Source organism: Sminthopsis crassicaudata, chromosome 4, assembly GCF_048593235.1.
Source record: "Sminthopsis crassicaudata isolate SCR6 chromosome 4, ASM4859323v1, whole genome shotgun sequence".
NCBI classification, from domain to species: domain Eukaryota; kingdom Metazoa; phylum Chordata; class Mammalia; order Dasyuromorphia; family Dasyuridae; genus Sminthopsis; species Sminthopsis crassicaudata.
The window spans coordinates 169780170-169795417 of NC_133620.1; the positions used below are offsets into that span (position 1 = coordinate 169780170).

Here is a 15248-nt window from a genome sequence, read left to right on the forward strand (position 1 = left end):
ATACAGATAGGTATAGTATTTACTTATATTCGATAAATTTAATAAATGCATAACACTTAATAACTATATAATATGTATCATATAAATGTATATATGTAATCACAGATATATATATATATATATATGTGTGTGTGTGTGTGTATGTGTGTATATGTAGACACATGCCAAAATTACAAGATATTAATATAAGATTATAACCTAGAAGTCTCAAACAGGCAGACTGAGGAATAAAGTACTCTCTTTAGTCCTAATTCCATGCCCTTCCTACTAAAAGGAGACTCCTATGATAAGTAGTCTTCTTTAACTCAGAAACAAGAACTATTATTTTGGACATTATCCTTAATAACAAACAGGACCTGATAACTAGATAAAATTTGTTTGAACAGTAAAAGCATCTACTTAAATGCCATCCTACTATTGATATGACCTTGGTCAAATTATTTTAACTTCTCAGCATCTCAGTTTCCTCATGTGTAAAATGAGAAGGCTTGGACAAGATGCCTCCTAAAGATCCTTTAGCATTAGCTAACTTCCCTTGCATATATTTGTTTGCCATGTTGTCTCTCCCATTAGACTGTTAAATCCTGGAAGAAGTTAACTGTCTTCTCTCTCTTTGTATCCTTAGTGCTTAGCACAGTACCTGATACACTTAAGTAGATGCTTAATAAATGTAGTCTTTCTCATAGATTGTATGCTTCTTAAGATCAAGGACTGCTTTGCTCTTTTGCTTGTATCCCCAGGGCTTTGCACAAGGCAGTAACTTAATAAATGCTTCATTTATTCATTCATTAATACCATGGACTTTTAAGCATTAAATTTATGAAAGAAATAATTTCAAAGGTTTCAAATAAACCTTAGGATTTCAGGGTCTAAAATTCTATGAAGGAATGGAAAGGAAAAATGGAAAGATCTTGAGAAGGAAATTGAGAAAAAATGAGCTATAATAAAATTGTTAAAAAGAATATTAAAAATGCACTTCACAAATACTTTGGGGGGGTCAACTTAAATAGCGGTTTGGTTGGAAAAGGCAAATGGTATTTTAGTTAATCAAAAGATCAGCATAGGTCAATGGTATACACCAGAAGTAAATATAATCTCAATAGTGCTTAAAATGGGCATTATAATGTTTAAAAAGAGAGTGGTGCTAGACCCATTGTACTCTGCCATGGACCTCAAAATCTTTCCATAAAAGAATCAGTTAAGGAATCTGGAGATGGTTAACCTAGAAAAGGAAGAGATAGTGGTAGGGGATGGGGGTGGGGTGAGAAAGGAATGAGGGACACAGAAAGTATTAAAAGGGCCAAACATATTAAAGAGTGACTGGATCCTAAAAGGTACAACAAGGAATAATGATTAGAAATTACAGATCATATGTAAGCTTGATGTCAAAGGACGTAAAGTCATTCTAATAATTAGATTTTGGAAGTTAGTGTGTTACTCCCCCTCATACCACCAATCAATGTGTTCAAGCAAAAGTTCAAATTATTTCTTTTAGGAAATCTTATAGAATAGATATTGGATTGGACTGTATAGATGCAAGGCTTGAGTTTGAACTTCGGTAATTATGTGACTTGCCAAACTCAGAAAAGAGAAGTCATTTCTACTTCTAAACTTTACTTAATAGATAACAACCCTTATTAAGACTGGTAATTTAAGCTACCATTAAAAACCAGCTATTCTTCTCATTGGTTTAATTGGAAAAGAATGAGACATAGGTTGAACTCTCAGCTGTGACATTAGCTATGTGAACTTGGGCAAATCACATGAATATAATACTAAATTCTTCAATTTTATGAAGTGTAAACTGATCCTCAAGGTTTCTTCTAACCTTAAAAGTATCTGGCATTACTTTGTGTTCTACATTTGGTTTTTAACCTTTGTCTTAGAGAGCCAGTTTGAACTAAAAAAGAAATGTCTCAATTTTAATATGAAAAAGTTGTTCATTATTATTTCTATGGATAAAGAGAATCCTGGGGAAGCCATTTGAATATTTCTTTTTATTCTAGATTTGCCGGGTCAATAGGAGAAAAGTAAGATTTGGGGTATATCCTGTATAATAAATATTTATTTCTCAAATAAGTATATTTACTTATAATCAACTAGGATGAATAAGAAACTGAATGACAAACAAAACCAAAAAAAAAGTTGAGGAAGGGATAACTACATTTTGGCTTGTTTAACTATTGTATTTGGGAAAATATTGGAATCAGGATAAAAGAAGCATCCAAAAAAAATCAACTCAAGTACATTCATTTTCTCTGTCCTCATCTGCCTACTCTCACACCCATGAGCCAAATTGGCCTAGAAATGGATGTCTCTGGCATATAGTAGATTGAACAGCTGTTTTGATTCACTGCGTTTGAATCTTCATCAGTTGGCAGGTTGAGATTTCTCTGCTGAGAATTCTATTTGGAAAATAGGATATATTTTCCTCCCCCAAAACTTGTATTTTTAGAATTAAAGAGTGAAAATTGGTGAGGCACTAGCTTATCATTGACCTAGGAAGGAACCTAAGAAATTTATAGTCGAATTTTACTTCCCCTTCCCCTTGAAAATGTAAATTCATGAAGGAGAGACTCTCAGTGCCTGAGTGCATGATAATATGTATGTGTATGTGACTATAAATGCCAAAAGACAATGATACTAAGGGAATATATGTTTGAAATAAGAAAAGTAATAATGTAGTTATTCCTTTGGACATTTTGAAAAACTAGAGAGGATGAAGAAGGAGAGATTAAAAACAAACAGGTAGCTAACATTTATATAGCACTTTAATTTTGTGAAGTACTTCACATATCTTATTTCATTTGATCATCACAAAACCTCTGTTAGGTAGCTGCTATAAAATAGGACATGAATTTTCACTTCATCTTCACAGAATTTCCAAATATCTAAGCAGACTGCTTTGCCATCTGTCAGATAGCCCCCCACACACAGGGCTTGAAGAAATTTAATTCAATCATCATTAAATTTCTATAACCCAGTACTCCTGACTAGTGATTGAAAAAGGGCAAATAAGGCTCTTTAACCCATTAAATTTACTTGATGTGTCTAAATCAAAGACACTATGTTTCACTTTCACACCTCATCAAGTCATCTATCTAAGTCATCTTGCCATCTATCTGTCATAGTATGAAGATACACTGTTGATCCACCTCTCTTCTCTCATATCCCAATAATCAAATCAATAGAACCATTGTTTATGGAAAGGAAATGTTAATTGGTAGCTCCATATATCTGTCCATATATTTCTGTTTATATGGAAACTTCCTTCCCCAGGAAGGATTGTATGGATTGTTTTGCTTATTAGATTTTGTGCTCTTTAAGAGAAGACTTTTTTTGTCTCTATATCTTCAAAGCTGGCATATGCTCTTTCAATAACTAATTAATTGATTTACTTTCATTAATTCATTTGTCCATAAGGGAAAAAATGAAGAAAAAAGATAAAAGATGATCTTTTCAAAGAATGGGGAACATAAAGACAATCTTTAAAAAAATAGACTATAATGATAAAAGGAAGGATAAATAGGTTTTAGGAGAAACCAGGTAGCTTAAAAATGTATAACTTGAAAATGAAACTGAAAACTAGATACAAATCTAACCAAGAGAAGCTAACTCTAGAAAGAAGGCAGAGGTAAAGGGAACCTAGGCATTCATGAAGAGAAATCCTTGATCTTAGACTAAAATTAAAAAAAAAAATAACCTGATGATATCAATGGTTGAAAAAATTTTAATGTGATCAGTGTTTCAAATATCATGCTTAAGATAACAAAAATGTTTTTTATCTGCAGCTTAATATTCATTTAGTTTGTACCCTGAGAATCCCTTGTGCCATATATTTTAAACTTAACTATGTATTCCTTAGTGGATAGTACAGGGGAAGGGTACCAAAGAATAGATGAAAAGGAAAAGGTTGTGAGTTCTAGTTATCTTCGGGAAACAAAAAAAGAGAATCTCTTCTCTCCCCAGGTTTTATAAGCAGAAAATAAAGCAAGCAAGTATTAATGAAATTCAATTGGAAATGTTTCTGTTTTGTTTCTATCCTTGGGATTATGTTTCATTGGTTAGATTTGTAAACTCTTCAGAATAGATACATATATATTGCAAATGAAAAAAAATATCTTTTTTCCCCTTCAAAACACCGTCAGAGAAATTATACTTCTTCCTTCAATGACTCACTCCAATCAATATCACTATCAAAAACTGTTTTTTTTTTTTTTTTTTTTTTTTTTTTTTTTTTTGTTAAGTTTATATTACTAATGGTATAACTTATGGCCATTTCTTCCTGTCTGGTCTACACTGAAATTATAAGTTACATCTCCATGGATATATAATAATACTATTCAGTCCATCTTTAAAATGTTTAATAAATTATTTAAATGTGATTGTGAAATCTGCCATTTTTCTAACACAATTTAAAATGATTTAGTTATTGTCATAGGTTATTTTACAATCTCAATGATAAAAATATCCTCAGTCTTACCTCTCCATTTTCCAGGGGGTGGATCTTAGAATAAAATGAAGTACATATCACCTCATCATCTTTTGCATATGATGGTGGTCCAGTGCGTGGATAAATACCATAGCGGGTTAGGCATTCTGTGTCAGTGATAGCATGATACTGCCATGGTTTGTATTCAAAACCATCTAAAGAGCGCTCCAATATCCAATTTCCGGGTCGTGGTGAGTTTGCTGCTTTTACAATTACATATGCAATCTGGAAAACCTAGACAACAACAACAATCAATCAATAACTCAAAAAAAATTATTAATTGCCAGTTGTATATCAAACATCACATTAGTCTCTGGAGATGCAAATACAAAAATAGAATAGAATATAGTTTCTAGAAACTTAGGTATGAAATAAATATAAAGTAATTTGGGAATTCCTGTAAGAAGAGGCATTTGGACTGAGCTTCAAAAAGAAATAGTAAGATTTGAATCCATCTCTCTCTCAATGCCAAGTCCAAAGAGTGTTTCCCTTTATTACATTTTCTCTCAGTAGTATGAGAATAGCTGAAGATCACAGTGAAAGAAAATCAAGAAAAAAGCAATAATAATAGTACAGTGAGTAAAGGATAGAGATAGGGGCCTTTTATCACATGACTATCCTCACATGACTATCATTATAATCAAGTGAAATTATTATAGCATTAGATGACAACTTCATTTTGTCTTTTATTATGTTGAATGATAGATAAGGATAATCAGAACCACTGAATAACTGATTTTTAGCAATTGCTGTTCTTTTAATGACTATATGAATTAAAAGTAAAAACTAGAAATGTGAACACTAAATTAGGATGGTAATGTACTTTATAAATAAGAGGTCATATTATGATCCATTTGACTATATTTTTAAATCCCTAATAGAGCCTACAGAATGTTAAGGTACATTACGAACATTACACTGTGTCCAGCGTCCCTTGTAAGTACCAACTGATATACAAAAGCATCATCAAAAGATATGTTTATTGAATAAAGTTTTATTGAAATGAAAACTGAAATGAAAGTGAGACTTAAATCCTAAATACTGTTAGTTATATTCACAACCTTGAACAATGTTCCATCATTTGGGGATAACTTTATAATGCTGTTGTTGTTCAGTCTGATCCTTCGTGATGCTAGTATCTTAGTCAAGACATTGAAGAGATTTGCCATTTCCTTCTTTAACTCATTTTAGCAGATGAGGAACTGAGGCAAACAGGATTAAGTGGCTTGTCCAGGGTCAGCTAGTAATAAATGTCTGAGGCCAGATTTGAACTCTGGAAGATGAGTTGTCTTAACAACAGGACTGGGACTCTATCTACTGTGTCACTGAGCTGCACTTCAAGTTTATAAAATATTGAATTAATGATGGGATTTTTTGGTTGTTCAATCACCAGTTATGCCTGACTATGATCTCATATGCGAGTTGGGGTTTTTTTGTTTTTTGATTTTTGTTTTTGTTTTTTTGAGAAAGGTATTGGAGAGATTTGTGATTTCCTTCTGCACTAGATTAGGGAAACAGATTAATTGGTTTACCAGAGTCACATAGCTAGTAAGTGCCAAAGGCTAGATTTGAACTTAAGTTTTCCTGACTCCAGTGCCACAGTTCTATTCATGAGCCACTGGAGGAACTCTAGTTCTATCTCACATCTGATTTAGAAAAGCTGTAGAGCTTCTCTTGGCCTCAGTTTCCCAATATCTCTGAAACTAATTCCTTTCCTAATGTGATTATGTAAGAAGAACTGTTTATGTGGTTGTTCTCTATGCAAATATTTAAAATAACTTTATTATCTTTTTATTGCTCAAAGTATAGTGACAAGAGAAAACAGACTAGAAAGCACAGGTGAGCCATGAAAAAAAAAATAAAGATAAATGGAGATATTAGTTAGAGGGCCTTGTTTATGAAGTTGCTCAGTGAGTAAATATAAGAGAACAACTCTCTTGAAGCTACCAGGTCGATTTATGGCTTAGCAGCTTCTGTGTTGGATTAAGATAATAAATGAAAATCTATGAAGAGAGGCTCTGCTGCTAGAAACCCTGCAATCTCTTTCTATAATTCAATATCAAAATACAGTGTTAAATGACATGAAATAAAGAACTCCTACTGGCTCAGAGAATTTAAGAGGAATCTCACTTCAAGGCAATGGTTTTCTCTTTCATTTTATTTCCTTTGAACTCATTTATATCCTATTTTAAATGAATAGGGTGAGCTCATGTGCAGCATTTCATAGGAATGGACTTTATAGGTGGTCAGATAAAAACACTGATAAGCTATGGTGACTCAAAATCTTCATAGGATCAGAAATTTAGAATTGAAAAGAACCCAAGAAGCCATCTAGTTTTGATGGGGGTTTTTTATGCCCAGTGAACAACAGGGGCTATTGAATGGCAAAATTAATGGAGTACTCAGCTTAAAGCATAAAGACTCATCTTCATAAGTTCAAATCTGACTTCAAACACTTATTACTATGTGACCCTGGAAGTCACTTTAACCTGTTTGCCTCAGTTCCTCTTATGTAAAATGTACAGGAGAAAGAAATGTCAAATAATTCTAATATTTTTGCCCAAAAAAATCCCAAATGGAGCATGAAGAGTCACATATGAATAAAACAACTGAACAAGAACCAAGAACAATCAATAAACATTTGTTAAGTGCTTACTATATTTCAGGGATCACATAATGTTCTGAGGATGCAAATGATAACACTGACCCAACCCAATCTAAGCTCTAATTTCATAAACCTTTATTAAACATCTACTGTGTTTCAGGAATTGTGCTAAGTGCTTTAATAGAAAAGAAAGAACAATTTTGTCATCAAGGAATTGACAAGACAATGGAAGGAAACAGCACACACACACACATACACACACACACACACACACACACACAGGAAAGAAGAGAAAAAGATAGTTAATTATACACGGGGTAGGGATTGGGTATCAAGTTGAAATCAGGCAGAGGAGCAGATAATTCTTTCCCCAAAGTAGCATTGATCATAGCAGTCAGGGAAGAGACTTGAATTCATATCAACTCCCTACTAATCATCTAACTCCATATTCATTATTTTATCCATAGTGCCATGTTCCCTCCTTTAAAAATCATGTGGGGGAATTATGATTTACAAGTTTACTCTAAATTTTTAACTCTGGTACTTTAACTACTTTTAAGGACTTTAGGAGAATATAAATATTTTGCTGAAGCTGGAGTTAACTGACTTATCCAGGGTCACACAGGTAGGAAATATTAAGTAATTGAAGCCAGATTTGACCTTGAGTTCTCCTGACTGGGATTGATGCTAGGAAAATAGGAAAATAATTTTTAAAAGCAGCATGTATTCATATCCTCATAGACTCACTGCAAAAACTTTTAAAAAATCTTAGTTCTAAGGTCAAACCCTCACAAACCTGAATATGAATGAAGCTTATCTTAGAGATATAATGTTGTTCAACCAGGATACAAACATTTATTATAGGAAGTATTAAGAACAGTGTGACATGCTTCCCAATTAACCTATTACTGTGGAACTTCATCAAACTAGAGTAAACTCCATAAAAGATGCTACATTCTTAAAAGATTCAAGCTCACTTTTACTTTTGGCTTTAGAAATGAAAATTCTTTTTTTTTAAAATAGTTTTTATTTACCAATTATATGCATTGGTAATTTTACAGCATTGACAATTGCCAAACCTTTTGTTCTAATTTTTCCCCTCCTTCCCCTCCAAATGGCAGGTTGACCAATACATGTTAAATATGTTAAAGTATAAATTAAATACAATATATGTATACATGTCCAAACAATTGTTTTGCTGTACAAAAACAATCAGACTTTGAAATAGTGTACAATTAACTTGTGAAGGAAATCAAAAATTTAGGTGGACAAAAATAGAGGGATTGGGAATTCTATGTAGTAGCAGATGTAGTGGTAGATAGTCATCTCCCAGAGTTCTTTCTCTGGGTGTAGCTGGTTCAGTTCATTACTGCTCTATTGGAACTGATTTGGTTCATCTCATTGTTGAAGAGGGCCAGGTCCATCAGAATTGATCATCATATAGCATTGTTGTTGAAGTATATAATGATCTCTTGGTCCTGCTCAAGAAATGAAAATTCTAAAAGCAATTTTTGAATAAAGTGAAATGCCTGACATTCCATAGCATTAGAGAAAACATTTTAAAAGTTTTAATTTTGTGAAATGGCATATAGAAATTTATTTCTAGATTTAGTATCCCAGATTTCAAGCAGCAGCCTGAAAGGAAAATCTCTTTTTTCTACATATTATTCAATCACAATTTCTTGTCCTCATAAGTATCAAAGTTTTCTGAGCCAGAAAATCATAACAAATGGTGAAGTGTTTGTAAATTATTGTTGAAAGGAGTTGTTATTAAGAACTCCAGGAAAAGAAAGATTTCTGAATAATATGTGAATCAAAGAAAATGAATCCAATATTTCTCATCAAAGGTTGCTCCTCTAACAATATAAATAAAATTTACATGACCTCAATATCTTACTTAGAGCAAACCACTTTTAAGGTAGAAATAATTTATTAGTATTCAGTTCAAGGATTATTTAAGGATAGGCTATCTGGCTATGCTTCCCTCTAAGCAGTACCTTCCTTTCTAGTGCTGATATTTTCCATAAATGCTACAAGTTGGGAACTCTTGGTGCCATATATTTTCCTGAAGACTTGTATAATAATATAATTTTACTTGATTGGATATGTTTTGGGAAGTTATATTTTGAAGGAAGCAACATTTATGCTACAACAAATACTTCTTTCCTGACTGAATAGAGTGTCATCCTATTTTGAACAGAGTCTTAGACTAGATAATCAATAATAGCATTGTTACATTGGAAGTATATTCTTTTCAGGGTCTGTCTAAATAATTACAACTCAAACTGAATTATAGTTGTAATGCTTATTTTCCGGCATTGTATTCATTCCTACTATATCCCCAGAAATGACTCCCAATAGTCCTTATAGCATAACTTCTAGCTTCTATTTCATATTCCACAGAATCATATATTAAAGTTGGATATTTTTTCATGCTACAAATGAAGAATCTAAAGACAAGGAATTAAATGATTTATCTAAGACCACACAGGTAAGGGACAAAACCAGGATCTGAATATAGGTCATCTGACCTCAAAATCAGTGTTGTTAAATGCACCATGTATACTTCCAATCTAGTTCTTTATTAGATAAGAGAAAGGAGGATTTCTCTGGGATTTAAGGATTCTTAGCAAGTGATTAAAGACTTAGGAGCCACTAGTCTGAGTTGAATATAATTAATCATGATTCAAAGATTTGGCTTTTCATGGGATTAAAGACTTGAAGAAATACTCAGAAGTTACTGAGTATTCTACCTCAAGCCAGAGTTACACATTAAATAATGCTTAAGAAAAGCTGTGATATATAATCATAAAATCCCTTGAGAAGAGTTTTAGAGCACTTTTATTCAAAGAGTATTCACACGTTTTTAAGTCAATCCATGTCAATGATTTGTCATGTGATCAAGAGGAAAATGACATTTATGCCTTTGTGCTTCAATTTTGTTATCAAGAAAATGTCATTTTACCTCAGATTAAGAAAATTAAAATAAAGGTTATATAGTAATATACTCATAAATGTCAAGTTTAAACGTCTAATAATGGATTTCTCAGGGAATTTTGTGCTCCTATGTAAATACACACTTGGTAGGGAAAAAAAATGAAAATAAGTGTAGCTAAGTGGTACACTGAAAAGACTGCCAGGCCAGGAGTCAGGAAAGCTTATCTTTACAAGATCAAATCTGATCTCAGACACATAACTAGCTGTGTGATTCTAGGCATGCCCTTTCTGTTTATCCCAGCTTCTACATTTATAAAATGATCTGAAGGTAATGACAAACTATTCTAGTATCTTTGCCCAAAAAATTCTAGAAGGGGTCATTAAGAATTGGACATTATTAAAACAGCTGAACAAGAGAAAAAATATAAAAGTTATATGAAAGAAAAAAATCCCAAATCATAATCTCTTTACATATATCAGCATCATCATCATCATCATCATCATCATATTTATAAGTACTATGGGCCAGTCTCTGTACAAAATGCTTCTGATCCTCACAACAAGTATGTGCTGTTATTTCCATTTGAAAGTTGAGGAAACTAAGATAAACAGAGGCTAAGTGACTTGCCAAAGTTGACAAAGCTGTTGTTTGACATAGTCTTTCTAGTCTAGCTACATTGCAATGCAATAATGATGAGTTTCATGTTCTTTTTATTTGTTTTTTGGAGTATATACACACACTCATACACAAATGCATACTTACATACATGCAAATGAAAACACTGTGATCCAATCCAATCAACATTAATCAATTTCGGCTTTGCTGCCCATCCTGGTGCCTGTTGAGGAAGCTTGGAAAGCCCTCATTGCCCCTAAAGCAGACCCCAATTTTTTTTAATGAGTAAAAAGCTTAATAACCTGGTCCCCACCTTGCAAGGCTCTCCTAGAAGAAGTGAAAAAGGATCTTAAAAGAGAGCTAGAAGAAAAATGGAGAAAGGAAAGGAAAACTCTGCAAGGAGATTTGGGAAAGGAATATAACTCATTAAAAGAAAGATTTGTTAAAGTGGAAAAAGAAAACAATTCCCTGAAATGTGAATTGAAAAAGGTAAAGAACTCCCAGGAAAACAGAATTTGTGAATTGGAAAAAGAAAATAACTTCTTAAAAAATTGGTAAAATGGAAAAAAAAAGTCCATAGAACAAAACGACTCATTTAAAAATTCAATTGGACAAATACAAAAGAAGGGGAAAAAAGTAAATGAAGAAAATAAGTCATTAAAAATCAGAACTGAACAAATGGAAATGAATGACTCAAGGAGACATCAAGAATCAGACAAGCAAAACCAAAAAAAATTGAAAAAATGTTAAATACCTATTTGGGATAACAACAGACCTGGAAAATAGATCTAGTAGAGATAATCTAAGGATTATTGGACTTCCTGAAAATCATGATGAAAAAAAGAGCCTAGACACTATTTTTTAGGAAATCATCAAAGAGAACTGCCCTGATGTCGTTGAAACAGAAAGTAAAATAGCCATTGAAAGAATTCATCAAACACTTCCTGAGACCCCCCAAAAACTCCAAGGAATATTGTGACTAAATTTCAGAACTATTGGACCAAGGAAAAATATTACAAGCAACTAGAAACAATTCAAATACGGAGGAGCCAAAATAAGGGTTATTCAGGACTTAGCTGCATCCACACTAAAGGATAGAAGGGCTTGCAATCTGAAATTCCTAAAGACAAAGGAACTTGGAATGCAGCCAAAAATAAATTGCCCAGCTTAACTGAGCATTTTCTCCCAGGGTGAAGTCAATAGGAGAATTCCATTTATTTCTGGTTAAAAAAAAAACAAAGCTAAACAAAAAAATCGACCTCCAAATACAGAACTCAAGAGAAGCATTAAAAGGTAGAAAGATATAGTTCAAATATAATAAAAATGACAATACTACCTAAACTAATTTATTTATTTAGTGCTATACCAATCAAACTCCCAAGAAACTACTTTACTGACCTAATAACAACAAAATTCATCTGGAAGAAAAAAAGGTCAAGAATTTCAAGGGAATTAATGAAAAAAAAATGAAGATGGCCTAGCTTTACCAGATCTAAAACTATATTATAAAGCAGCAGTCATCAAAACCATTTGGTACTGGTTAAGAAATAGACTAGTTGGTCAGTAGAACAGATTAGGTTCATAGGACAAAATAGTCAATTACTATAGCAATCTAGTGTTTGACAAACCCAAAGATCCCAACTTTTGGGATAAGAATTTACTATTTGACAAAACCTGCAGGGAAAATTGGAAACTAGTATGGCAGAAATTAGGCATTGACCCACACCTAACTCCATATACCAAGAGAAGGTCAAAATGAGTCCATGATCTAGGAATAAAGATTGAGATTATAAATAAATTAGAAGAACATAAGATAGTTTACCTCTTAGACCTGTGGAGGAGGAAGGAATTTGTGACTAAAGAAGAACTAGAGATCATTAATGATCGCAAAATTAAAAAAAATTTTGATCATATCAAGTTAAAAAGTTTTTGTACAAATAAAACCAATGCAGACAAGATTAGAAAGGAAGCAATAAACTGGGAAAACATTTTTACAGTCAAAGATTCTGATAAAGGCCTGATTTCCAAAATATATAGAGAATTGACTCTAATTTATAAGCAATTAAGCTATTATCCAATTGATAAATCTTCAAAGTATATGAACAGGGGGCAGCTAGGTGGCGCAGTGGATGGAGCACCAGCCTTGAATTCAGGAGGACCCGAGTTCAAATCTAGTCTCAGACACTTAACACTTCCTAGCTGTGTGACCCTGGGCAAGTCACTTAACCCCAGCCTAAAATTAAAAAAAAAAAAAAAAAAAAAAAAAAAAGTATATGAACAGATAATTTTCAGATGGGAGAATTGAAACTATTTGTAGCTACATGAAAAGATGCTCCAAATCATTATTGATCAAAGAAATGCAAATTAAGACAACAAATTAAGCAAGATTTGCTAAGATGACAGGAATAGATAATGATGAATGTTGGAGGGAATATGGGAAAACTGGGACACTGATATATTGTTGGTAGAATTGTGAATGGATCCAACCATTATGGAGAGCAGTTTGGACTTATGCTCAAAAAGTTATCAAACTGCATACCCTTTGACCCAGTAGTGTTTCTACTGGCCTTATATCCCAAAGAGATCTTAAAGGAGGGAAAGGGACCCACATGTGCAAAAAAAAAAAGCCCTTTTTGTAATGGCTAGAAACTGGAAACTGAATGGATGCCCATCAATTGAAGAATGGCTAAATAAATTGGGGTATATGAATATTATGGAATATTATTGTTCTGTAAGAAATGACCAGCAGGATGATTTCAAAGAGGCCTGGAGAGACTTACATTTACTGATGCTAAGTGAAATGAGCAGAATCAGGAGATCATTATACACTTTAACAACAATACTATATGATGATCAACTCTGATGAATATGGCTCTCTTCAACAATGAGATGATTCAAACCAGTTCCAACTGTTCAGAAATGAAGAGAATCAATTATACTCAGAGAGAGAACTATGGAAAATGAGTGTGGACCATAACATAGCATTTCCACTCTTTCTGTTATTGTTTGCTTGCATTTTTGTTTTCCTTCTCAGGTGTTTTTTTTTTAACCTTCTTTCTAAATCTGATTTTTCTTATGCAGCAATATAACTATATAAATATGTATACATATATTGTATTTAACATATACTTTAACATATTTAACATGTATCAGACTACCTGCCATCTAGGGGAGGGGGTGGGGGAAAGAGGGGAAAAAGTGGGAACAGAAGGTTTTGCAAGGGTCAGTGTTGAAAAATTACCTATGCATATGTTTTGTATATTAAAAAAAGCTATTAATAATAATATTTTAAAATTATGGCATAAGCTTTTTCATTAGTGTGATAAAAGTATCCCCTTCTAATATGCAGAAAACTGAGTTTGATTTGTGGCAACTATGAAAAAAAGGTTATTCTATGCCTATTGATAAAAATTTATCTCAAATAATGAACAAAACTACATTGACTCTAACTTTCAAAAATATCATTTGTTTTTTGTCTAAAACATAACCCATTTCTATCTGTAGATTTTAAATTGACTAATTATTTTTTTAATTTTTTTATGAGATTTGTTATTACAGGAATCATTCTGAATATCTCTTTTTAGGAAAGCATCTTTTATAATAAAGGTTACAAAATAAAGAGGGAGGGAACAATTCAGATAAACCATCTGAAACATCATATCTGATAAAGTATTCTACTCATTGTTACCCATCTTTGCAGTGAAGGGAGAGAGGAACATTTTCCTCCACTCTTTTCTTTTTTCTTCTTTTTTTTTTTATTTAGAATTTTTCCCCACAGTATATATGCATGAGTAATTTTTTATAATATTATCCCTTGTATTCATTTTTCCAAATTATCCCCCTTTCCCTCCACTCCCTCCCCCCCATGACAGGCAATTCCATACATTTTACATGTGTTACAATATAACCTAGATACAATATATGTGTGTAAATACCATTTTCTTGTTGCACATTAAGTATTAGATTCCAAAGGTATAAATAACCTGGGTAGATAGACAGTAGTGCTAACAATTTACATTCACTTCCCAGTGTTCCTTCTCTGGGTGTAGTTATTTCGGTCCTTCATTGATCAACTGGAAGTGTTCCTTCACTCTTTTCAAGAAATAAATTTGTGCATATACATTATTGTTTCACTTTATTGTTCTTCCTTTTTATGTTATTGTATGCATTGAGTATGTAGTTTTCCTCTTTCTGCTTAATATAATCAGTAACATTATAGGATCATATATTTTGAGCTAGAATAGACCATAGAGATTCTCTAGCCATCCCATTTTACAGATGAGCAAGCTGAGGTCCAGGCAGGTTAAGTTACTGACCCATGATCATATAATAGTGTTAGAAGAAGGTTTGAGCTAAGATTCTTTGAAAGTACACACAGTTATCTTTATATTATACTATGATGCCTCCTTAGGCTAGCTAGATGGTTCAATGAATAGATAACTAGGCTTAAAATCAGTAAGACTCTTATTCCTGAGTTTAAATCTGACCTCAGACACTTACTGTTTGCAATCCTGGACAAAATATGTAACTCTGTTTGCCTCAGTTCCTCATCTGTGAAATGATCTTGAGAAAGAAATGGCAAACCACTCCAGTATTTT

At 32.7% G+C, this 15248-nt stretch overlaps 1 protein-coding gene across 1 annotated transcript in view; it reads right to left on the reverse strand.

The window, feature by feature from the left end:
• LAMA2 (laminin subunit alpha 2) overlaps nt 1-15248 on the reverse strand; it is a 784999-nt gene that overhangs the window by 532806 nt on the left and 236945 nt on the right. Inside the window, exon 4 of the mRNA XM_074309868.1 lies at nt 4484-4726. Coding sequence (XP_074165969.1) covers nt 4484-4726 — 243 coding nt within the window. The remainder of the gene's footprint in view (nt 1-4483; nt 4727-15248) is intronic.